Genomic DNA, 26,213 nt, shown 5'->3' on the forward strand with positions numbered 1-26,213 from the left:
TATCTTCAAGTACAATCCTGATCTCCTAATTTCTTTTGGTTTGTGGACCTTTCCACTGTTTTCTCATGTTTGTATTCATGACATTGCCTCTGTTGTCCACTAAGCCTGGCAGAATAAGGAAATAGTAACCTTTTGCACTGTCATACTCCTTTTCCTCTTGGAGAGGCAAAGTGAGGGAGTGTTAGTGTCAGTACTGGCACACATACAATGTGGAAACCCCATCTCTCACAAACCTGCAAAACTACTGTCTTAGCAATAGACTTTCCAACCTGTGTGCTTTGCAATCGACTGATAGCTGTCTGGTGCTGACAGGCAATAACGACTTGCCTCTAAACCAGTATAACTGAATCAAGGGTTCTGGAACCAGAGTATTGGTGCAAGCTCTGGCACCTCGGTGAGTCCCACTTCCTCCCTCTCCCTGCAGGCAGTTGGAGCCATCATTCACATCCTGCTGCGTAGAGTCATCCACCTGGCAAACGTGGATGCTGCCGTGAAGGGGTTCAGCAACTTCAGCTTCCCCAACTGCGAGGCGGGGAAGGTGCTATTGACAGAATGCACATCCCCATCTGTACCCCAGAACACCAGGCATCCTGCTACATCAGCAGCCAGGGATACTTCTTGGTGGTCCTGCAGTGCATGATCAACCACCGGGGACAGTTCATGGACATCTTCATCGGGTGGTCAGGGAAGGTGTACAATGTTCATGTCTTCTGATACTCCAGCCTATTCCAGAGGCAGCACACCAGGACCTTCTTCCCTAAACATGCCATCAGGGTTGGGGACATGGGCATGCCCATCTGCCTGGCGGGAGATGTGGATTGTCCTCTTGTACTCTGGCTAATGATGCTGTACACCAGCCACCTCAAGCACTCCCTGGAGGCATTCAACAGCTGGCTGGCCAGGGCCCATGTAGCTGTTGAGAGCACCTTTGGCCACCTCGAGACATTTCCCGTCCCTCCTCACCCACTTGGAGCTCGAGGAGCACATCATTCCACTTGTTGTGACAGCATGCTGTGTATTGCACAATGTGTCTGAGACAAAGGGGGAGGCCTTCCTGCCTGTGTGAGGGGGTGGAGGCTGATGGGCTGTGCCAGACTTGTGGGGAGCCACACACAGCTGCCATCTGGCAGGCCCATGGGGGTGTTGCATGCATTCAGGAGGCCTGGGCAGAGAGCTATGCCCTGGGGTAACACTGACTTCATCCACTGGGCCACCTCTGTGAGGGTGTCAGCATTGCCTACCACCCCCACCAACCCAGCACCTCCTCCCCGCAGACTCAATAAAAATGCTTGTGAATAAAAACAGGGTGGTTTATTTATAGGGAATGGGGCTCGTGAACTACATGTGTGTGTGTGTGGAGGCAACCATTGGGTGATGGGGGATTGGTGGTAGGCACAGAAGCAACTAAGGGCCAGGAGTTAGGAGGAGCAAGGCTTGCGGGAGTGCTCTCTCCTGTGGATGAGTCTGCCACGTGTGCAGGGGTCTTGGCATTTCCTGTGGGTGAGGGTGGAGCGATGGCAGGTGATGATGGGTGCCAGCATGGACTGCACCAGGGCTTGGGCAGCCCCCATAGGTCCACTCCAGAATTCTTTTTTGAAAGAGAAAAAGCAGTGTCAGCAGGACTCTTTCAAAAGTAAACCCCATCTTCAAAAGACCCCTTCTTCCTAGTTTGTTTGTTATTTTGGTTCTTTTGACAATGGGGATAACTTTAGGAAGAACTGCATTTATACTGCTTTTCTTCTTTTGAAGGAAGCTCTTTCAAAAGAAGAATATGTGAATGAGGTGCCAGATGTAAATCTGGAACTCATTTGCATTTTTGATTTCCTTCATTTGCATGTCTCTTTCGATAGAGTATAGACACAGCCTCTGGGGCTATGTCAGCACTAGGGGAAAACTTTGAAATGGCCATGCTAATGGCCAAATTAGAGAATACTGAACAGGTGCTGAAATGAAAATGCCCCATTTTACTCACGCGCAGCTCGTCTACATGTGGGTTGTTTTCAAAAAGACCCTGCAAAAATTCAAATCCCCTTATTCAGCTGACAGGAATAAGGGGATTTTGATGTTTGCAGGGACCCCCATGTAGACGAGCTGCTCGTGAGCAAAACGCAGCACTTTTGAAGTGCTGTGGCCAACCCATGCTAACGAGGTGCTGAATATTCATAACATGTTATTTCAAAAATGGTTATGTCTACTCAAGAGGGTAATAGAGACCTAGTATTCCCCTTACTTAAAGTCAAAACCTTCGTTGCCTTGAGGGGAATAGGATCAAGCTCCTGTTGCTTGAAGAGCATACCTTGTAAAAATTGTGGGTGAAACCTGGGCCCCATTGAAGCGTGTGACAAAACTCCCAATGACGTCTAAAATTCCACCTATGCTATTACTTTTATTAGAGAGTGATTAGGCATTTGAGCAATGGACATTATTCACAGACTAATGATTTCTCCTTATTTTCTTGCTTTCTCGTTGTTACGGCCTATGTAAGAATTGGCTACAAATCTGTACAGTCAAGTTTTCTGCAAGGCTACAGTTAAGCTCCACTCCACAATGCTTTCTTATTAGGAAATCTCTGAAAAACACATCTGTCGGATATGTCACTTTTGCAGCTTTCTCGACTGTAATCAACCCAGCAACCCTTATCCCCAGGCAGGAGTTAAATCTCAGTTCTGCTACACAAGTGTAACAAACCACTAAATTTGTTAAATTGTAATTAATCTAATATTGTATTTTAAACAGTATTAATATATACCATTTTGGGGGAAGCAAGCAAGAAATTGCAGCATTATATGTTTTTTTTTCCTGTTTCCTTTATTTATTGTGTATATAAACAAATAACACATTTATGCTTTATTTGGATTATGCTTGCCAGGTTAATTTCCCATATACTTTTTATATGAACGTTTGAATAAATGGGTAAGGAAATTTCGGTGATGCATCAATACTAACAAATGAGAAAAACAAAGCAAAAAAAGATGGTGTTAAAGGCAATATTTCAAAGGGAATGTTCTTTAAAATCTAGAATTAGTGAGCTGGGGTAATAAAATTACCCCTTTTTTAATTATTAAACTAGCTTTCTAGCTACTTTGTTTGCTTAGTGCATGGATGTAAAGGAGCTTTGGGACTTCAATATTGGGTTTAAAGTCTTTCCTGCTGGAGTAGATCAAAGAACTGCAGCAGCTTCAATAGCGAAACGTGACATGCAGCAAGCAGCTTGAGAGCCAGCCCAGCACTTAATCGTCTTTTTCAGCGGCGGCAAGCCTGTCTTCCGCAAGGCTCATCCATTTGTTGCAATTCTCTATTAATTTCCTTTTCTTTTAGGGAAGCCCCCTCGAACAACGCCAGCCCCTCCTGGCTCGTTTTCAAAAACGAGCAGGGCAGCGACCAGGGAAGTAGTTCTTTGGCTAACTCCGTGGGGGGGGCTTTTTCTCGCCAGTCTCCCGAAAGGTGTCTCCCCCTCCCTCGCCCACCCCCCGACCTCTCATTTCCAAGCCGCACGTCTCTTCTTGAACATGCGGCAACACACCCGGCTCCGATTGGATTAGCACCCACGCCAGGTAGTGGCAGGCTCTGAGAGGGGGGTGTGTGTGGCGGGGAGGGGGGGAGCCCCTAGCTCGCCAGACCCCTCCCGAGGGGTTTGCCTGGATCATTTATTTATCTTGTGCGCATGAAGAACCCACCATTAGGCTGCGGTGGGAGGTGCTCTACTTTCCGAGCGCCCGCCTGCCTCTTTCGCACCGCGATTGGACTCCGCCAGCGGAGGGAGGCTGCCGGCAGGAGCCGCCCGGGGCGTGCGTGCGGGCTGCGGCTGCGGCTCCGGCTCCGGCTCCAGCTCCAGGAGGGGGCTGCGTTGATGGATTGGGACTGGCCCGGGCTCGGATTGTAGCGACTCTTTTTCCCAGGCCGGGCCGGAGTCGGGCTGGCCGCGTGGACCGGACTCCGGCTCGCAGGGGACGGAGCGAGCGAGGCAGCCGGGGCTCCGCTCCCGCCGCTCTGCCTTCGGATTGGTCCCTCCGCTGAAGTGCTGGCCGAGGGTTGGCTGCGGGGCTGCTGAATAACAGGTGCCTTCGGCGGCTCAGGCGCCGTGCGGGGAAGCCACCGCGGAATGCTGGCGCGGCCGGCCCGCGCTTAAGGAGCCGGGCGGGGGCAGCTGGCGAGTGGCCCGCGGGCCGGAATGGGGCTCGGCAGGCCCGGAGCCGGAGCGTCGCTGTAAGCCGCAGCTCCTCGGGACTCACTCCGCCCCGGGGCGGGGGGCTCGGAGCGGCGAAGGATGCAGCCAGCGCGGTGAGCGGGCGGCTTCGGCAGCGGCTGGAGGAGCCGGGGCTCGGTCCCGGGGCTGGAGACATGTCCCCCGCTTGAGGGAGCGGGAGCCCGAGCGCCTCTCCCCCTCCCCGCCCGCATGCTGCGATCCCCGGCAGCCGCTTCCCCCTGATGTCCGGGCTCCCCCCCCGCGCGGGTGAAAGGCGCCTAGGATGAGCGAAGGGGCGGCCTGCGCCTCCCCACCTGGTGCTGCTGCTGCTGCTGAGGAGGGGGCGGCGGCGGCGGCGGCGGCGGGGGGCCCGGCCGGGGATGGGGCGCCCGACCCCCCCCGGGAGCTGCGCTGTAGTGACTGCATCGTCTGGAACCGGCAGCAGACGTGGCTGTGCGTGGTGCCGCTTTTCATCGGCTTCATCGGCCTGGGGCTCAGCCTCATGCTGCTCAAGTGGATCGTGGTGGGCTCCGTCAAGGAATACGTCCCCACCGAGCTGATGGACTCCAAGGGGATCGGGCAGGACCCCTTCTTCCTCTCCAAGCCCACCACCCCGCCCAAGGGCATGGACACCACCACCTCCAGGGCGCCCAACCGCATCAGCACCCGCTTAACCACCATGACCCGGGCCCCCACCCGCTTCCCGGGGACCCGGGTCCCCATCCGGGCGAGCGCCAGATCCACCACTGTGCGCCACACGGCTGCGCCCCCTACCAGCCTCTCCACCACCGTCCCCTTCAGCACCACCGTCCTGACCTCCCGTCCGCTGCCCGGCACCCCGGGGACCCAGCCGATGCCCATCTGGCCCACTGCGGCATACGCTACCTCCTCCTACAAGATCTACGTCCACGACTCTGCTCCATCCTGGACCTTATCTCCCTTCCAGGAGTCCACCACCGCCGCGCCAGAAGCGAGCGCCAGCCCCAGATTCCGTAAGTGCGGCGAGAGCTGCCTCTGGGCGCCCCCCGCCCCCCGCCGGGTGAGGCTCTGCTTGGCCGAGGCGCCCAGCCGGTGGCGGTCCTAGCTCGGCTGCTGGTGTCCCGCGGGCTGGCGGCCGAGGTTAGCCTGCAAGTCCGGCCCCGCCGAGACGCGGGCAAGCGCTCAACTTTCTCCCTTCCCCGCCCCCCGCAGGCCAGTTCCCCGTGCGCGAGGGGGACCGAGCGGCCGCCGCGGCTGGAGGCAGCTCCGCGGGTTCGCCGGGCGAGCGGCTGCCTGGCCTCCCCCGCGGCGGTCAGGCGGGAGGGGTGGTTGTGGCTCTGGAGACAGGCGCTGGCACCGCGTGCGTGTCTGCTGAGCCGCTGGGCTGGGCAGGGCAGGGCAGGGCGGCTGCCGGCGAGCGAGTGTCCCCCAGTCAGCCGGGCGGTGGCTCCCATGGAACGCAGCTCTCCGGGGCGAGCCGGCCCCGCTCCCTCCCCTCGCCGGGGCGGTCTGGCCGAGCCCGGAGCCCGCACCACGGACGGGAGGAAGGAGTAGCCCGCCCCCTGCTCCCAAAGGGGCGCTGGGCTGCCCCGGGGCTGGCTGTCCCCGCCCGCCCCGTGGCGCAGCGGGAAGAGGGACGGGGAGCGGGGACCCCGCCCGGCCTCCGCTGAAGGTTATCCAGGACGAGCTGCGCTCGGGCCGGCGGTGACTCGGCCTGGGGGGTGGGGGAGGGAACGGGGCGCTGTGGGGTCTGCTGGGCACCGCAGTGAAAGTGACCGGCCGCCGCCTCGCTTGCCCGGCCCGGGGCTCCGCTCTGCGCTCGTTCCGCGCGGGGTGGGGTCACTCACTCGGTCAAACCGCCCCCCCCCCCTTTGCTGCTGAGCCCCGGGATAACGCGCCCATGATAACGCTGGCAAAGGACGGGAAAGCTGGGGGGGGAGGGGCGCAGCTGTCACTAAATCACCCCGCAAACGCGGCGCTAACTCGCGCCTGCCGCCTTGGGGCAAAGTAGGCGGGAGAGGAGCTCGCCTTTGCACCCGGCCCGGGGCAGGGCAGTCCGGCGAAGCTCTGGCGCCCGAGCTCCTCCGTTGGGCACTGCTGGGGCTGGGCCCGTATCTGGCGCACACACATCTCCCCCTGCGCCTGGTAACGCAGCAGCGCTCTGGCGCTTTTGACGCTGCCTTGGCTCGGGGCTGGTTAGGAAAGACTGTGCCAAGCATTACAAGCTCCTGGGCTATCTTGCAGTCCGGTTTCAAGCTCTCAGCCCCATTTTTTTTTTTTTGGCTGGGGGGGAGGCTTTAAAGAGAAACCCATCGCAATTTCCCTTCCTTCAGTCTGCCGTCCTCCTAAGCACTACCGATAGCACAAGCCTCCTTAATAAATAAATGATGATCAGCTGGAAGGGCCGGGCCAAACCAAGACAAAAGCTTGCCAACAAAAGCTCGAGAGGGTTCCAGCAGTGGTACAGCTTTATAAGCAAGGTTTGTTTCCGTAAATTGCTAATACCAGCTAGAGCAGGGTGTTTCTCCCGTACTAAATACCCTTCCCTGATAGGATGAAAGGGCAGATCCAACAGAAATTGACCCTGTTTGAGTTCATTGATAGCAGAGATTACCATTAACACAAGATTAAATAGATTACATAAAAAAGGATTTAAATTTATAGGGCATGTGGCTGTTTTTAAGCCCTCAGCTTCGTGTAATCTTTCTCCCAGGGTGGAGGGTGCAGTACCAAGCGGGGAGAAGGAAATGAAATCTCTTTCATGAACTACTGACATACTCTGACCCCATGACCCAATATCCACATCTTCCACTTGCTTTGATTGTGGTTAACAGGGCTTGTGAGAAAAGGGACTCTGCTTTTTAATTCAGCTTCCAGGTGGAGCTGCCTCTTCTTTCTCTGCCTATTGCCTCAGCTGCTATTAAAATGAGTCATGGGTGCTGTTGTAGCTTGTGAATACAAATATGATATGACAAGGCTGGTGCCCTGGCTTTCAAGACAAGTGCAGACCCTTGTTTGATCCTCTGCCTTGGAAAGGTACATGTGTAGATGAGGGTCATAGATCATTCCGCATTTCACAGTTTATAAGAAAGGAGCTTTATCCAGATGGTTCTATGTTGCATTTTACTGAAGCCTTTCAAGATGTGATAACAGTGGAAAACAGAAGGCGAGTCAGGAGTTATTTGCTCAGAAAGCTGGATTTATGTCCATTTTGTGTAAGAGTTGCAAAAAGAAAAGATCTTTGGTGTGTGTGTTCATGTGCAGAAATATCAGGATGGTTCCCTGCTTTTGTGGTGTGTCAGATGAAAATCATTCTTGGTTCAGTTTTGCTCACAGAGAAGTTACCTGTTTTCTGTTATGAAAGTTCTTGATAAAATTCCTCTGGCTCCTGGCCAAGCAAAAGCTACTTGCTTATGAATTCACAAAAAATAGCCCTTTATTCAGTGTTCGAAATAGACACCAGACATTCATCTAGAATTCCCATCTATCTTGGGGATGGAGGAAATTTACCTACTGACTGAACATCCAGGAGGCTTCATTTTTATTAAATATTGGTTTCATGCCTAAAGTATCATACCCTGTTTTTGTTTTCAATATGCATTTTTCTTGGTACTCCTGGTCCTTCAGCGATGTTATGTATACACTGTGGTGTTATACATGGTATTATTCAGCTATGCAGTGACACTGTGCTTCCTCTTGTTTCTGTACACCAAGGAGCTCAGATCAGGCAGGCCTGGCTCATATAATGCATAATAGCAAAGAGGAGAGCTGTTACAGGACTCCTAATCAATACCTTTTGTGAAATGCAATTGAGAGGGTTTTTTTTTTTTGGTTTTGTTTTTGGTTTTTCTTTTTTTCTTTAATCAGTGCAGACTGAAACCTGAGAATACTTTGATTTTTATTCGTCTCTGTATGAGATATTTTGCACAACATGGTTTCCAAAAATATGCCGAGCACCTGAACTACTGCCATGACTATGGGTTTTATTTCAAGTTGGTCAAGTAATTTTTGCACATTAAGGATGGTATGAAATAAATGGTACAGGAAGCTTTTACCAAAGACTTGTCATGTGAAAATCTTCTCACTTCACTGCTACTTGTGGGAGGTACCAAAACCTTGTGAAATGTTATCTGCACTCTACATAGTTGAGAAATCTTCAACCAAACACTGACCTGTGTTTCTAACTTTACTATTTATTTATTCCTTGAAGTCAGTGGTGCTTCCCTAGGGTAACAAAACAAAAAGCAGTCAAGTAGCACTTTAAAGACTAGCAAAATAGTTTATCTGGTGAGCTTTCGTGGGACAGACCCACTTCTTCAGACCATAGCCAGATCAGAACAGACTTTAAAGTGCTACTTGACTGCTTTTTGTTTTGATAGTGTGTAGACTAGCACGGCTTCCTCTCTGTTACTATTCCCTAGGGTAGTAATGTAAAGCAGGCTAACAAGTGTTTTCAGGATCAGGTTCTTACTTTATAAACCCGTTTGCAATGCATTGAGAGCTGATGAAACAAGGGAAGAAATCTCTGTTGGGTAGAGCCTGAAAGGCAGTTGCTTCCTCTACCTTATTCGTACACATCCACCAAACATTTGTTTTCCCCATCTGAAAAAATCAAGGGATATTGTGGAGATAAAAATCATGCATTTCAAAGCTAGTGAACCACCAACTAATAAAGGGGAGTAATTAAAAATTAATTTGATATTCACCAATTTATGAGGCTGTCCTGGTTTTTTTGCATTTCAAATCAACTTGGACTATGGTACGAGACATTAATTTCATTTTCTATTTGTAGGCAGTTTTCATTTCTAGTGGTAATGAACTAGCACTTTGTCATTGAGTCTGAGGTTAGTTACGCTGCAGTTGGAAATTTTAAATAAAAATATCCATGGAGCACCATATTAATGTTTTAAATTGTGATTGGGTTGATACTCAGATTAAAGTTTTTCACTTAAACACATACGTAAATTTAGAAGCTATATAGAGCATTTTGGTGTTGAAAATGCATGTGTAACAGTCACCAATTCTAAAGCTTTTTGGTTTTGCCATTGAATATCACGCACATGTCTATTTAGAATAACATTCTTATAACCATGTATTTCATTAATGTCTATGTGAACATACTGTTGTGTGCAAGTGGAATATTTTAAAATGATTGTGAATTAGGTATATACCATCCTATGCTGTACTATACTTGTATTCTTTTTTTACATAAGTCTTAACAAAAATTGTTAAAATTCCAAGATAGAGGAAGAATACAGTAACAGTTGAGCAGTGCACACAAAATTATTAACATATGACTTATTTCCTGTAGAAACTTAGATTCATAAGTCAAACTTTGATTCATTTGTTTGGTTTGGGATTAGTACAGTATCTTTCAACCACAAACCATACTTGTTGAAGAAAGGAGACTTGAATGTTTCAAATTATTGTGCTACCTTCTAAGAATGAAGGACATATTTTTGGGATTGCACTGGGGCAATATGATCTGTGATCTTGGGTAGAAATGAAGATTTCAATTTTTAGCATAAATCTTTTAATTAGTAAGCATTATATGTGATATATGTTGACAACAATATACTGTTATTAAAGTATTAACATATCACTAAATGTTAGCCAAGAGAAACAATGCTGGTCTGTCCTAATTCCACAGAAAACACACATTTAAAGAGAAAAATCAGTTTCTATCCACCTTACTGTGTCTTGCTGTTGCAGCACATTTTTGACTTGACAGCATGTGGGCCACAATACAGAAGCCTGCTGGAATACCCAATAAAAACAAGGACTGTTAAGATTTGGATTTAGTTTTGCCTCTGAATTCTTTAGTATTCATTGCTTTCAAGAGGTATTTAATGTCACTTACTTATATGTAGTTTTGTGTTTAATTTTGTTTCTCATCCTATTTATTGGGAAATAAAATAAATAAAATGAACACATCAATGAAATTATACAAGGCTGTTAACAATTTGGAGACTCGTATGAATCATTCACATGAAAGACTTCATTGATTGCACAATATTGGGCTGTTGAGTGAGCACAGTGGTTGTATGGGGCCAAATACCTACAATCCAAATGCCTCCTGTCATTTTCTCTTCCTCTGCCAAGACTCTTAAAACATGATCTGTTTCACGTCACCCTACCCACAACCACACACACCCATATATTTAGATACAGCTTACATACCAACAAAAGGCTTTTAGAGTTGTTTTCAATTCAGGTTTGGTCTATGTTAAGCAAGAAAACTATAGCAAAAACACTGACATGTACAAAATTGTTTGTGGTCCTGCTTGTCCTTTTTAGTTTAGTTGATAACAATCTGCTGTGCTTTCTTGTTTACTAAGGTAATCTGTGGTAGGCCTTGTTTCAGCTGTGATTAGGAGCCAAAATAATTTTACACCAAGCCCCACCTTGACAATTTGGCATTTAACGTTTTATCCCCATGTAAAGGGTGTGTAGACAAATTGCCCAACTGCTATTATTTTCTGTATTGATCAATATTTCATTAGCGAGGAAATGGCATAAAGTGAGTAGGTGGGAAACAAAACAAAACAAAACCAGTCTATGTAATGCAGTCCATTTAAGTCTTGTGATGCTGCTAACAAGAAGATCCTTTGAACCATCATGGGAGGGTAACAGACTGCAAACCCTGTCCCTCAGTAGGGAGGCTGTTCTTTAAAGATCTTCCTTACCAAACATTGGTGACAGTCCTGGTTTAGAACTACATTTCCCAGAATTCTATTCACTCAAGCCTCTTATTTTCTCCACCCGCACACACACCCCTTACTCCTAATACCTAGCATTGAGTGGAGTATTGCTTCAGGAAAGGGAGGTCTCCATCAGGGTGTCTCAGATGAGCCTGCCAAAGTGGTGAGTGTGTTCATACCCACACCTGAGAAACAGAATTAACACGCCAACAGAATTCAAGGCAACAAGTGCAGCAGTGCAAGCACAAGGGGCAAGACAATTGTTTCTCTGTTGTGGGTCTTTAGTAACAAGTTCCTTTGCCTGGTGAAAGCAAATTCTCAATCTTTTTTTTTTTTTTAAAAAAAAAAAAGGGGGCGGGGCGGAGGGAGAGAGATGGATAGCCTTCAGAGAAAATGGAAAGGAGAAGTCTAGAACGTGTATGACAAATGGTTTACTTGTATAATGCTTTTCCAGCCTAAATTGACTGATGGGGAAGAATGCTTTAATTTTATTTATATCATGAATAGACATGTTCTCAGCTCTCTGGCAAAGGCACGGAGAGATTGAGCTACACCCCATGCCTATTTGTTTCCTGTGATTTTTATCAGGGGCTTTATACTTACGTCCATCCCCCCCATAACAGCTTTACTGAAACTGTGTTTAAAATACAGACAGAAATATATAATTTTTTTTACCAATCAGGAAAATATTTGACCAAAGCTTCAGTTGGCTTTTTTTTTATTTAAAAAAACCTTTTGCCCTCAAAACCTAAAATTTATGCACACCCAGGGTGCAACTACAATAATTCAAAGATTATTTCAGGTGGTAATTTTTAATTCAGTGATTCTTTGCTCCTGATTGTCTTTGATGGTTTTGTGTTTTGTAGTTCTTTAGCACTTTCCAAACCCAAATTAAGCACAATTTACCTGGTTTCTGATTTCATTTCAAACCTGCAGCCAATGATTTTTGGAAATGTTGTGCTTATCTGGCAAAAAATGCTTAAACACCTCAATCTGAGTAGGATATAGACCACCATCCTGTAAACACACAACTTTAAGTATGTGAGCAGAGCAATATGTTTCAAAGTTACACGTACATAATGTAAGTAAGAAGCAGTCATGTGCTGGTTGGAGACTTACGAATTTATTAAGTCATGAGCTTTCCTGGGTAAGATGATTTGAAGTCATCTGAAGAAGTGGGTTGTACTCAGGAAAGTTCATGACCTAATAAATGTGTGAGTCTCTAACATGCTACATGACTGTTTGTGAAGCTACAGATTAAAATGACTACCCCCTGAAATTATGCAAATAAATGTTTATCTCAGCAAATTTGGCTTGAAAGGTAGGTTTTCTTTCTTTTGGTTGTTTTTAGACAGTTATCCATACCTACATGTGGTTGTTAGTATTCAGTTTCCACCAGTCATATTGGTATTTATTTTGTTCTATACTATAAGGCTACGTCTGCACTAGAGGGTTTTGTTGACCCAAGTGTTCTGTGGACAGTAAATCAACAGAATGCAGCACTTTAGTTGACAGTCTTATTCTGCTCTACATAAGGCATAATGCCTCTGTCGACAGAAAGCTGGACTGAACACTCTGGGTGGGCCCTTCTGTTGACAAACAGGGCTTCTGGGACGCTGAGCAGCTTGTCTGCTGTGCTTCCAGTTGGTCGTTTTCTGAAGAGCGCATCTGGGCAGTCTGGCTGCTCTCTGTCAACAGAGCAGATTACTCGGGTGATCTGCTTGGCAATTTGGCTGCAATCTGTTGACAGAAGTTTTGTTGGAAGGTATCTTCTGAAAAAAAGTTCTGCTGACAGATTGATCTAATCTAGACATAGCCTAAGTGAAAAAGAGACACTTCTTGTTCCCCACACAACCTAACAATAAAAATTAATCCATGTCAAGTAATTGCTGAGTTCTATATCAGTGGCTCCCAATCATTTCAGACTTCTGTGCTCCTTTCAGTAGCCTGCTTTGTCTTGTATACCCCAAGTTTAACATTATTTAAAACCTACATGCTTAAATAAGTTACTGAAAAATTGCTTCCATTTCTCATGTTTACCATACAGTTCTCAAGTTATGTCTATTTGGATGTCAGTATTACACTTGCATTTCAGTGGATAGGACAATCCAGAGCAGTATAAAAAAAAGCCATTGTATGCAATTATAGTGTGTATTGACTTTGCTAGTATTTTTATGCAATCTGTTACAAATCTTGGGGAAATAGCTAAATGAGTTGATGATCACCTGGAAGACCTCTATGTAATCCTAAGGGTATGCATGTTCTTGGCCATCGAGTCATATGAGTTGTGCATTTTATTTATTTATTTTTTTGGCATATTGATTTTTTATTTTTGAATGACACACTCAAATCCAAGCTTAATTCTGTATTATAGTGGTAAAATACTGGGTGAATGGAAGCCACTGCATGCATGTTTGTTTGTTTGTTTAAATGCGTATCTGTGAGTTTTCAGGCAGAAATGTGTTCACACTCTCTGGTTCCAAAAGCATTACACACATTAAGTGTTTTCTGAATCTTTGAAAATGACCAACAATCTTGGTGTATTTTCATATTCAAGGATTTGGGACAACAGTGTCATTAAACTAGATCCATATGTTATTTTCCAAAATATTATTGTTTTGCACCTCAGGATTCTAGCTCATTATGAGCTGAGACTTGATTGCTGGTTGTTACCAGATAGAGGGGCTGTAGCACTGTATAACAGCAAACCATTAAATTAGTATTAATAGCAAAAAAACCCTTGTTTTCCAGATCTGCTCATTCTCACTGAGGTCAGAACTTGTAAAGCAAGCCATTGACATAAGATAGAGTTATTCTATTGAAGTGTCTATGTTAAAGGCTCAACAAAGGTTATTTCTTCTTTGGGTTGAAACTGATTTATGATAATTGCAAGGAAGCCTGAAACTGCAGTTTCTAAATATAATTAAGATCTTAATGAAATAAATTGTCATAATTTGTATCCACAAGTGTACCTTGCATTGTGCAACATTAAAATTTTACTCTTCCCCCCTCCATATGCATGCAATAAAAAAGCTATGTGCAATGCATGACAAATGATGAAATGCTATGTCCTATAATGCACTGAAAATGGCTGACTGTTGTAAAGCATGAGGATGTCTGTTACATCTAAGTGACTAGATAACACTCAAAATGTTAACAATAAATAAAATGAAACATCAATTGTGTTAGTGTATAAACAGGCTTAGAATTATAGCTGCAATAGCAGTAAATCATTCATTTGGCTGGCATTTGATCTGTTCAGGTAATAGCTAGTAAATAAGTAGCTTCCAATGGATTTCTCCATCATTGTGTTCTTGTTAGATTTTTGGGGTGTGTGGGTGTCTGTGGGAGAGTTAATACCCTCTTTAAATTTTTGACTCTGCAATAGAGAGAGAATTTTTGTTTGAACCTTGTGGAGACAAGCTGCACCAAAGTCTTCTGGTAATTTTTCTTCATTTAATACTATCGGAGATAAAGACTTTGCAATGGCAAGGTTCAATGCGCCAGGAAACTTAGCTGAATGGATTATCCTGATGAAATTTCAGTGCTACTCACTTAGGATGGAGGTGGTTTCATAATTACTCCAATGAGTGGCTGTTTCCCCTCGTTTCTGTTGTGAATAGGTTATTGCTTTTACAGTGTGCATTTTATAAAGGGTTTAACAAATGTTCAAAGACTTCTATTTAAATTTTTTTCCATAACCCTATCAGTCTAAATAAATCAATGAGGGGGAGGAAGGCAGGAAATAGGAATGAGAACAATTGAGGGTTATTGCACTGACACAGTGATGCCTATCGCTAAACCCTAAGGCTATGCCTAGACTGCAGACTTCTGCCAACAGAAGTTTTATTGACAGAATGCACTTCGAGACACTAGATATGTTGGCAGAGATCTGCTGGTTGGGAGCATTCTGTCAACATCCCTGCACATCTTGTTCCACAAGGAAGAAGGGATGCCTCAACAGAGTTTTTTTTTCCCAACATTTGGCCTCATGTGGATGGGCCACAGGTCGGGAAAAGCCTCTCCCGAGAGAACTGTTGGCAAAAGATATGCAAATTTGTTGTTCAATTTAAGTATCTTTTGCTGGCAGGTCTTGGTAATCTAGACACAGCCTAATGGTGTGCTTTCATAATTTTGGAACACTGTTGTCTTCATTTAGTAGCCATACACAGAGATGCCTACTACTGCTATCTGGTAAGGTGCTTACACTTTATAGCTCAAAAAGTAGAACTATGGAGGTAAAGATCCTGGATGCAGACATTCTCAGTGACTCGTGCTGAGGGCCATTACTTACAATACATATACAAAGTACACAGGCTGTTCCACATATTTACAATGTTGGGGGCTCACGAGTCTCTTCTGCATTGAAGTTGGAGGCACCGTGCCTGAATCATGATGTCTTCTCTCATAACAGTGTATGCTGTAGGAAAAAAATAGGCTGGGAAACCCCTTTTACTTATAGTAGCTGGCGCTTCAAATCTATGGATCTGAAAGCACTTTACCATGGCAGTAATTATTATTGCAGATATGCAAACTTTTTATGCTGAAGTGAGTATTGACAGAATGTCCTCAGCCCTGCTCAGTGATGACATTGCAGAAATATGGCTTATGCCTGGCTCTCCTGTGTCCAATTTTACCCCTTCTTCAAGTAGGTACTAAGGAGAGGGCGGATTCCTCATATTCTTATCTCCGAATCACCTCATAAGGGATAGCGTAATTTGGCCCTAAGTGAATAGAAAGAACCACAATTATTTTGAATTTTTTTTCCAGAGCGTATGGAGCTGTTTTATCATCTTGCAGAATTCTAAAGGGTTTTTAGTCTTTTGTGTAGCTAGATTTAGGCCAAATATACAAGAATAAGATTTAAGGTCAGCTTTTCTTTGCTGGCATAATGATTGTTACTTTCACAATTTATTTTCAAATTAGAATCATCACTCTATCCCCATTTGAATAGACAATTAAACTATGTCATGGAATGTAAACACTCATTGGTCAATTAATATAGCTGAAATATTGCCAGTGTATACTGAACATTTTTAGTCATTGATGATAGCACAAAGCATAGTAGTCAATATTTACGTATATTTTGTGAGCATGGTAGATTTAGGGTTTTTGTAGTCTATAAGGTGCCACAAGACTACTTGTTGTTTTTGAAGATACAAACTAACTCGGCTACCCCTCCTGATAACTGTACCTCGGTTACTGAGAAGTGCATGTATCAATGTGAAGGTAATACAGTTCCATGAATTGCTGAGCAAAGGTTCCTAAATTCATTTCTGGCTTGCTCACAACTAGAATTTGGAAGGCTGAACAGAAATGTATTAATTTCTGATTGCTAAAATCAGGGCAAATTTATTTTAAACTATGTTTTTGGCTGCTGAGTACAAAATGAAGACCATACGAGCTAAGATAAAACAACCTTTTAATTAAAACAAAATCTTACAAGAGAGAGCCTTTTGATGAGGATAAAGTATACTGGATAAATCATTTCAATAAAGTATTTAATCTGTATTCTGATATTTTTCATCAGTCTAAAAGCAGTTGTGGATTTTTTAGCGGGCTTAATTTTTTATCTTTTAGTTGACAGTCCCATGAAGAAGATACTGAAATATTTTTATGTAATTAAATAAATTCTGATTGAAATATTTAAGGAGAAATTATTTAATAAGAAGCTCTTAACTTTCTTGGTCTCTTCCTTTTCTCTGGTTTGTAATTCTGTTATTGCTTGCTATGGGACTGCATACAGTCTTGACCATTTTTTCTTCTGTTTTTGATAAACTTCATTTATAGTATTTTAGGGATACTATATTCTGAAGTCTGCAGAATTAGTATTATTATTAAGGAATTTCTTGGTATAGCAACTTAAATTTACCCAGCTCTTTACACACACAGGGTGTGTCTACACTAGACTTATTCCAGAATATTTTATTTTGGTGTTATTATTCCAAAATAAATTATTCCAGAATAATGTGTCTGCTGTGAAGCCCCAACATAAGCAAAGCTTTTTCCAAAACAGTATGTCCACCCACAATATAGCCTCTTTTTGGTTAGAGCCCCTGGAAGCAATGTAGTGCTTCCAGGGGCTCTAATCTGAAATCCTCTGTCTACGTAGCAGCTGTATTTCAAAATAAACTATTCTGGAATAGTTTATTTCCAAATAGCCCCTATTTCCTGTGTATACAGCCCCGGTTCTGAAATATGTATTTCAAAATAGGTGCAATTCCTCGTTTAATGAGGTTTACCAAATTTGAAGTAAGCTCTCCGCTGTTTGGAAGTTATTTCAAAATAGCGGTAGCGTTGTGTAGACACTCTCATAGTTATGTCAGAATAGCTGCCATTATTTTGAAATAACTTTGTGTAGACACACCCATAGAGAATGATTTCCTGTCCCAAAGAATTCACGTTCTAAAGCACCTCAGATACACAAGAGCAATGTATCAAAGGTTGAGCTAGTAGTGTGTTTTGGCAAAGAGACTGAAGGTCAGGATCCTTAGCAGAAGTTGACTTTTTGAGCAGACAGAAAAGAGGAAAGAGTGGGAGGCTATCCCCAATGTATCATGTTTCTGCAAAGAAGGAAACAAGAACAGAGGTGTAGTGGGAGTGAGATGAAGTGGTTCAGCAAATATGAAGGCAGGATGAGGTCGTCCATGCAGTAAGAATAGAAAATGAGTTTGTGCAGAAATGAGAAGGTGAGAAGGAGTAGTGAGATGATGACAAAACAGAGCTTCCTTCTATTTCACTATTCATTTTTAATTGGTTTTCTGTAACATAAGCCCCCCACCCCTCCCATATTCTTCAGTCTGTTAAAGATGTACAGCCATACATAGAACCGATGGAAATCTGTTGAGTCAATAGAAGCCTTAAACTTAGAAGCTTTTAATTTTGTTTTGGCCCTCGGCCCCAAAACCTCTGCTGGTGTAAATGGGTACAGGTCCACTATTTTCAATGTGATTTCTCCATGTACATGAGCGGAGAACTGAATGTTCCCCAGGCTGCAGTGCTCTCATGAAAGACCATTAGATAAATGAAACATTTGTAGAAGAGCCTGTAATGGCTCCCAATAAGCCATTGTTGTATAGTTTTTCAACTCTTTTAAAGGGAAATAATTTATTTTTCTTTTTCCTGATACTCATTTTGAGAAAACAGAAATGAAGGATACACAGTTTATGGGTCTAATTTTTTTTTTAAACATAGAGCTTAAACATGTAATGTTTTGTATAGTTAAGCTACAGTCTTTTCTTTATCCTGAACAATGCCCTAAGGGCCAGAACTATTAGAGTGGGAAATAGCATCATAAAGGATGTAGTAAATGGCCCAAACAATGGTGTTTCTAACAAGGGTCTGGGAAAATCACTTGAAAACCTGGATTAATACTGCCTTAGCCAGGGCAGGAAAAAAGGCCGCCCGATAAGTAACTTTCCTCTCCAGTTCCTGTGCTACTTTGATACCTTTATTTCTCCTGCAGTTACATCTGGTTACAAGTGAAGGATTTGATTACGCCAGGCACTGCATGTCTGCAAATCCCATTAAAATCTTATATTCTGTATTCCATTGCTGTGGGCATATTGTAATTATGACAATGTTGCCTTTTTATATTTTTGGAGCTATAATGTTGATATAGTCATACTTGTTAAAAGTAAGGGCTTGTCTACACTACCGCTTAAGTCCGTATAAGTTACATTGCTCAGGGTGTGAAAAAACCATGCTGTCTCTGCTGGGCTCAGTCTGCAGAGGGCATCTCAGTGAGAGACAGAAGCATTGTCAGTGGATGAGTGAGGTAAAATTACACCATCAGAGTGTTCTCCCATCCATGTATTTGTTTTCTCACCAGACATGTGACAGAGGTGTTATTTAGTGAAAACAAGTCCTAAGGGGAAAAGCCCTTTTGTGTTTTCTTCTTTTCAAGGTGGTTGGTCAAGGAGGCAGGAATGTGGGCAGTCATAATGCAATTTGTGTGCCTGATCTGAAACCACAGGGGTCAGTGACTCTTTTCCATGAGCTTTGCTTCAGGTTCTACATTCTTAGTGGCTGTTACAATAACCCATTTATTGTACATACTAATTAAGGGGTTAACCCTGTTTGTGAGACCTTTGGATGGGTTAAGAGTTGCCCTTCTGAACTGACTAAAAACCCAACCCAACTCTGCTAGTAAAGCACATGGAGATTCAGAATTCAGTCACTGACGGTTTTCAGCAAAGATGGCAGAGGGTCAATCTCCTGGAAAAAAGGCCAAAAGAACCAAAGGAATGACTATAATAAATGCCAACTTCAGAACCTCTTATGATAAATAAACACCTTAACTTTTACAAGATAACATAGATAAGGGTTACCCACCCTTTCAGGGGTCTCCTCTTTTTTTATATGATATCTATCGGTGTCTATCAGCTCACAGTGTGTGTGTGTGTGTGTGTGTGTGTGTGTGTGTGTGTGTGTGTGAAGGGGTACATTAACACAAAATGGGCTGATAGATACCGATACAAATACCCTCCATTTCAGGGGTGTCCCTTTTTTGAAAGGTCACATACGGTAATCCTAGAATGTCTTCACAGTTACACAAATCCAAACATGTCAGTCCCTAGTAAGACGCAGATGAAACACTTGAATTCCCAAAAGCTTCTAGGTTGTTGGTATGTTTTTTTGAGTCACCAAGTTAAAGAAAAAATTGCTTGAGCTACTTTCTCATTCATTCCATCTCACACTACAAGCTAGAAAAAAAACTGGATGAACGAAGCCCCTAATGATCTCAGTTACTATGACAATAATTAGATCTATCACTAGGACAACCCAACACACACAACAGTTGCGTTCGCCTGAGGCTCAGAATCTTTTATCATCAAATCTAAAGAGTCTATGTCAAAAGCAACATCTTCTCCCTCCACTGACTTTTAGGCATATTCAGTTGCAATCCATGCAGACTCTTCCTCTGAAATCACTGTTCACCCAGCACACACGAGACACATGTCCCTTTCATAAAGCTGCTGCTCTTACTGTTTACTGCATGGAGTCTGAGTCCAGCACCAGGGAACCTACTGAGCATATCCAAAAATGCCTCACCTCTTTCCAGAAATTTCTAACTGTGGAGAACCAGCTGTGCATTTGCCTTGCATCAATGATCCACACACAACTCATTCCTACTAACCTCTCTAATAGATCTCTTAAAGTGAGGTGTCTCTAGTAGGCCCATGGGTTACCTTCAGGTACTGGATTTTCCATGAAGGTGTTCGGTTTTTAAAATGTCAAAGATGTGCCTTCCATGCCACTGCAGGTCTGGATGAAAATATCATGAATTTTAATAATAGAAAACAATCAGCCAGGGCAAGAAAATGGAACAGGTGATAAATTTGATCTCTCTGCACTCCATCTGTTCCCTATTATTCCATGCTTCAAAAGGCATTTTTTAAAAAAGTTGCCAAAATATCTTTTTGCTGCTATAAATGATTCAGTGTAGCCTTTAAGTTAATAATGGGTGACCCTTCAGAGTTGGGGAAAACTTTGTATTTCTTTCTGGGAAGTGTACATAGAAGTAGAGAAATTGGTTTGGTGTAAAAAGTAGTATGGAACCTTTCCATCACTCAGAATGCCAAGTGACCCCTGGCTAAAAAACACAGTTTTAAAAGAGCTTGTGACTATTGTCAGTTTTTTGGGGTGTATATATTAATTTACTTCATCTCTCCACTTCCTAATTGCATTTGAAATGTCCTGTATTCCAGACATGACTGTTTGTGTCTGATTTTAGGAAGATTAAGATAAGAGTGGTTAAAGGCTTACCAGTTGGTCTTATCAGAATATAATATAGTTTCTGTCCCACAGAACCATAGGACAGAGTCTTGCAGTTGTCCTCAGGATGTATCGCTAGGACACTCAAACTGAAAACAAAATACAGACGTTAAGACCTTAACTGAGATAAATGGAATAATAATCAAATGCAAAAGTAATCAAGCGGAAAGAAAATAAAACAATAATAAAATCATAGAAGATTAGGTTTGGAAGAGATCTCGGGAGGTCATCTAGCGAGACTCCCTGCTCAAAGCAGGACCAATCCCAACTAAATCTTTCTATGCAGTGCTTGATCAAGCCGTGACTTAAAAGCCTCTAAAGGTGGAGATTCCATCACCTCCCAATGTAACTAATACTATTCTCTTCTAGAGGTAAATTTAATATCATTTACCAGAAAAGTTTCTAGAGTAACGTAGTAACACTATTCCTTGATATCCTAGTAATACACGATTAAGGACCAGCCTCCTCTCCAGCATGCAAAAAGAGCCCACTCGTCCAGGTTCCTCAATTCTTGAGTGAAAGATGAAAAACTTAGGAGAAGCTAGAGTGGTAGAAAGCTATAAAATGATTCAAGACAAAAACTAATTTAAAAATGTGGTGGTTTTCCTTTCTTACAGAGGATAGGCACTGTGTGCCTCGCTTAAGGGTCCACACTTAAGTTCTTCACTGACAATATTGGGGTTCTCTAAGTTGGCATAGTTTTGCATACTAAGGACAATTAGCTCATTGTCACATCTGTTGTTTCTGGCTTGAACTGGTTGGGTGGTTATTATTTACATGATATGTGTAGTGTCCTAGCAAGAGACTTTCAATAATTTCGAAAAGATTTATTTGTTAGCAATTCTACTTTTTGTATCATCCAGCAATAGGAGGTCAGTATTATCTAGCCATTTACACTAGAGAGTTTTGTAGGCAAAACTGGGGTTTTGTAGACAAAACTGTCTACACACACAATGCATTTTGTTGACAGAAATTTTGTGTGCAGACAGGATCTGTTGACAGAAGTTTTATAGGAACATCTGTTCTGATGGTAACTTCTGTAGACAGATGTTTCCAGTGTAGACGTAGCTACGGAGTATTACTAACACTGCTACTGCTTATTGGGCTCTTAGAAGACATTAAGGGGCAAAATACAGCTAAATAACAAATTTAATGGGGCAAGTAGGCCACACCCATCCTCAGTTATCATCTGGCTGACTAAAATCATGCTGGATTATGGATGTTGTGAGATGAGAGAGCACCAGAATAGAGCGGTTCAACTTATATTAAAACTTTTATTGCTGTTTTTAAGCATGATTCAGTTAAGCACTCTGCAAAAGACAGAAAAATGGTATGGTCATTCTGTGATGTACTCATTACCTTTTACTAGCGAAGATCAAGGTTAAAAATTGTCATTTGGCCATGAGTAGTAAACTATCTAGGTTCTAATCTAGCTCCCGTTGAAGTCCAGGGCAAATTTTCCATTGACTTTAATGACACCTAATCAAGGCCCTGCTCCCTGAAGGGCCTCATCAGCTTTTAATGAAAACTGTGGCAATTCAGCACTTAACCTGTTTTGCACCCTGATCATGTTCCCAATGAGGTTGTTTCATGTTCCAAACTCTGAATGTAATCTAATGTGATCTACTCTAATGTGATGCAAGATTGAAATAGTAGTAGTGGTACTGAATTATGGGCTCATGTGCATTAATAGAGCCCTATAGAAAGATTTCCCAGTGGTTTTTATGCTATGATGCATTACTCCAGGCAATGCTATAAATACTTCATTTTTAAAAGTTGGATCATTAGCTTGTCAGAAAGTAAAACTGCTAAAATGTGCAAAATTATAGACACAGTTTTTGCTTCAAGTACAATACAGTACTTGAATTCTCCTCTGCTGCTGTTTTTCTCCTTTGGAAGTGTATTGGTTATATAATGATCTAATGCACTGTCATGTTTTGCCTTTTGAGTAAGTGACATATACAGTACTTGCAGGAGTTGTTTAATGTGTTATTTACAAGACAACAAACTTATGCAGAGGTTTTCTTGTTTTAAATTTTTTACTGGTTTAATTATCCTCTCACATCCTTGGAAAGAGGATTCATAATCAGACCCAAGATATTCTAATCAATTTTTAAAGCTCGTAAGACCTGCAAATTTAACAGTGCTAAAAGTGTCTAGGTAAATTCCATTGCATAAACTGTGGCTATATGAAACTCTTTCAATAACTATACTGTAGCTATTTTCAGCATTTTATTAATAGAGAAAGTAATATCAATATCCGTAAATGTATTCTATATTGTGTCCATTTGATTTATATGCCTTGGTAGAAGGTTTAAAGTAAATGCTTTTCCTATCTGCATTCACTGCTCTGACTGATACCAAGTGAAGTCCCAAGGATCCAAAAAAGGAGAAACCTAGCTTTTAGAAAGCTATGCAAAGAGAGGCTTGTTAGGCTAAAGATCTTAGACTGTCAATACACTACTCTAAGGCCATATTGTAACAAGAATTCAGTGATGGTGTAAGGAAAAACAAATTCAGACTGTTCTGCATTCCTGACGTTCTAGCCTTGGGTTAGCATATTTTGACTAGTTCATCATTGTTAATGACAGCTAATATCAGCACTACTTCTGCAATTTACACAACTTTTCCCCTATTTTAGGGCATTTTAAAAATCATCAGCTAAAATTTGGAGTTTACCCTTGCAGTATGGTAGAACTTCTGCAGATGACACAAATTCAAAACTCCAGTTCCATTGGTCAAAGCCTCAGGAAGAAAGAATCCAGCCTTATTTTCCAGAAAGTACATGAGGGTAAAGAACCATGTCTTACTTATTATTTTGATTTACAATAGCACCAGTACTACTGCTATGAATTTCTAAATATATAGAAAGGTGAAGCTCTCTCAATTTTTGTGCCATTTTGGCCTGGGTACCTTGAATCTTTCAGTTTTTCCATTTTTTCTGAACTTTGATATTCTGGGGGTCTCTGAGGACTGTTCAAATCCTTCATGTGGTTTATTGATGTAAAAGGATTTGTGTTTCACAAAGCTAAACTAATTTGTGACATCATTTAGTCATGGTGAAAGATTACAGAGATTTCAGGGTCGTGCCTGCTGATTTGATGGGAGTTTTGCATAAAAAATGCCAGAAAATAATCCCATATATCATGCATTAAATGATTTACAGAGAAAAATTAACTCAGGTTTCTCTCAAGACTCCATGATGCTTCTCAACACTATGGCTACATCTAGATTACAGATATTTGTCGAAAGAAGTTTTTGTCAGAAGATATCTTCCAACAAAACTTTTGTCGACAGATCGCAGCCAAATTGCCAAGCGGATCACAAGGGTGATCTGCTCTGTGAACAGAGAGCAGCCCCGCTGCTGTCTTGATAAAACAGACAACTGGAAGCACAGTAGATAGGGCTGTGTTGTGTCCTGGAAGCCCTTTCTGTCAACAGAAGGCCCTTTGCAATGTCCAGATCAGCTTTCTGTTGACAGGCATTATTCCTCATGGTGAGCAGGGTATAGCTGTCATCAGAAGTGCTGCGTTTTTTCAATTTACTGTAGTCAGAAGACCTTGGGAATCTGGATGCTCCCCAGGTTTTACTGGCAAAACCCTCTAGTCTAGTCTGTAGCACAAGAATGCAGGTTTACCATAGTTTTGGACAGTAAATCAATACAAAATTTGCTGGTGTCCTTCATCTTCTCTTAGCATATCATGATAATACTCCCTTATTTGCATATGTTTGCAAACATCCCCAGGACATATGGATGTATGTCACTTGCTGGGATTACTTATTTATATCTTTCTTAGTAATTTCCTTGCCTTTGTGGGAGACCCGAGGAGCTCATATTGTCTGGCAGTGATTGCATAATGTTCTTCTGTGGTTGTAATACTTTGGCATAATTTCAGCTGTTGAATGTAGTGTGCAGTTGCTGGGTGGTACTGGTGGCCTGAAATGCTGACTCTGGAAATCCCTGGGCTTTTTTAAAGATGGAGCTCAGTAGAATATCTGTGTCATTACCATATGGGTGTAGTGTATGATTGGGTGGGAAAACCTTTACTTAAGATCTGCTATTCTATAAATTTGTTAAAAAATATTTAGCCTGTTTGTTTTGGCTTAATTTTGTATTGTAATAACAGGAAAATGATATTGCATTCCATCTTTATTACCAGAGTTCATAGGTCCTCAAAATACACACTGCATACTAATTATAACGGCAGTTCTGCCAAACAAATGGACCTCTGGCTGTTGCTACTCCAGGTTTTACAATCTCATTCAAGCCACAGTCCTAATGCTTGTGGCAACAGTAGTTGTAAGGGGCAAAGTTCTGTCCTTCCATATTGATATGCTGGAGAGTGCTGCTTCCTCTATCTGCATCTCTGCCCTTCAGATTTCCTTGGGAATGAATTTTTAATGAGCTGAAAGAGAATAGACCATCCCAATTCTCCACTAATAAGGGCAGAGAGAGACTTACGGGAGCTGCTTCTGAAGCACTGGTGGAGAGAGAGAAGGGTCATACACCACTGATCCCTATATCTTGAGGGGACAAGGAACCTTGGCAGGATAGCAGTGCAGAACATTGTCTCCAGACAGCTGCATGTAGGGGCATCCTATTGGGGGGAGCTGTGTGGAGATAGGGAATGTGCAGTAACTTTTGTGGTTCCTCTTCTCGAGCAAGGTGAACATCCAGTTTTTTTTGGATGCTTGCCTAAATCCATGAGCCTTTAGTACAAAGAAAATAGCTCTTTGGAGTGATTGACAAAGTGATTCTTTTTAAATGCTAGCAATAACATGACTGGTATTTACAAATGCTTGAAATGTAATTGTAAACAGAAATATTTACATTTCCAAGCTGATGCAAACAACCTGATCAGATGTGATTCCCATGAACCATTAGGCACAAGTCACGAATGAAGTATTTATAGCACTGCAAATGGGGACAAACTAACAAACCTGCAGTTCCATGGTGTACTCATTGCACAGTTGGCATATGTAAGCAAAAGCAAATCTTTTCTTTGTTATTCGAATAATTAATCACATATCTGACAATTACTTTTCACTTTCTAAGCCTGGTTGCTTGCTTCTGACCAAGACACGCAGTTAGAGTTCCAGCCCAAGTCTGTAGATCCAAGAGATTTGAATGATGTAGGAAGGCTAAGAGAGAGAGAGATTCTGAAGTATTAGAAATCCAGTTCTTTGGAATCCGAGTCGTAACGAACTTTTGAAATGCTGAGGAATTCCCTTAAAGGGCAATGGACCCTAAATCCTAGAACTGTCGAACAGAATATTACCACTGTGAAAGACCTCAAGAGGTAGTCAAGTCCAGTCCCCTGCGCTACTGGTAGGTCCAAGCATTATCCAGACAATCCATGGGAGACGTTTGCTGAATCTGCTCTTAAAAATCTCCAGAGATGGAGATTCCATAATCTCCTTAGACAATTTAGTTCAATGCTTAACCACCCTGACAGGAAGGTTTTCCTCCTGTCCAACCTAAACCTCCCACTCTCCAGTTTAATCCCATTGCTTCTTGTGCTATCATCAGAGGTAAAGTAGAACAATTTTTTTTTTTTGGTCTCCTTCTT

General features: G+C 42.8%; 1 protein-coding gene across 11 annotated transcripts in view; it reads left to right on the plus strand.

The window, feature by feature from the left end:
• The window catches only part of NRG3 (neuregulin 3), a 1,029,780-nt gene that overhangs the window by 219,084 nt on the left and 784,483 nt on the right, over nucleotides 1-26,213 (plus strand). For all 11 annotated transcript variants that reach the window (XM_075000092.1, XM_075000093.1, XM_075000083.1 and 8 more), the window contains one exon: nucleotides 425-5,178. In XM_075000092.1, coding sequence (XP_074856193.1) covers nucleotides 4,470-5,178 — 709 coding nt within the window. In that variant the 5' untranslated portion in view covers nucleotides 425-4,469. The remainder of the gene's footprint in view (nucleotides 1-424; nucleotides 5,179-26,213) is intronic.

Source organism: Carettochelys insculpta, chromosome 7, assembly GCF_033958435.1.
Source record: "Carettochelys insculpta isolate YL-2023 chromosome 7, ASM3395843v1, whole genome shotgun sequence".
In the NCBI taxonomy this organism is placed as follows: domain Eukaryota; kingdom Metazoa; phylum Chordata; order Testudines; family Carettochelyidae; genus Carettochelys; species Carettochelys insculpta.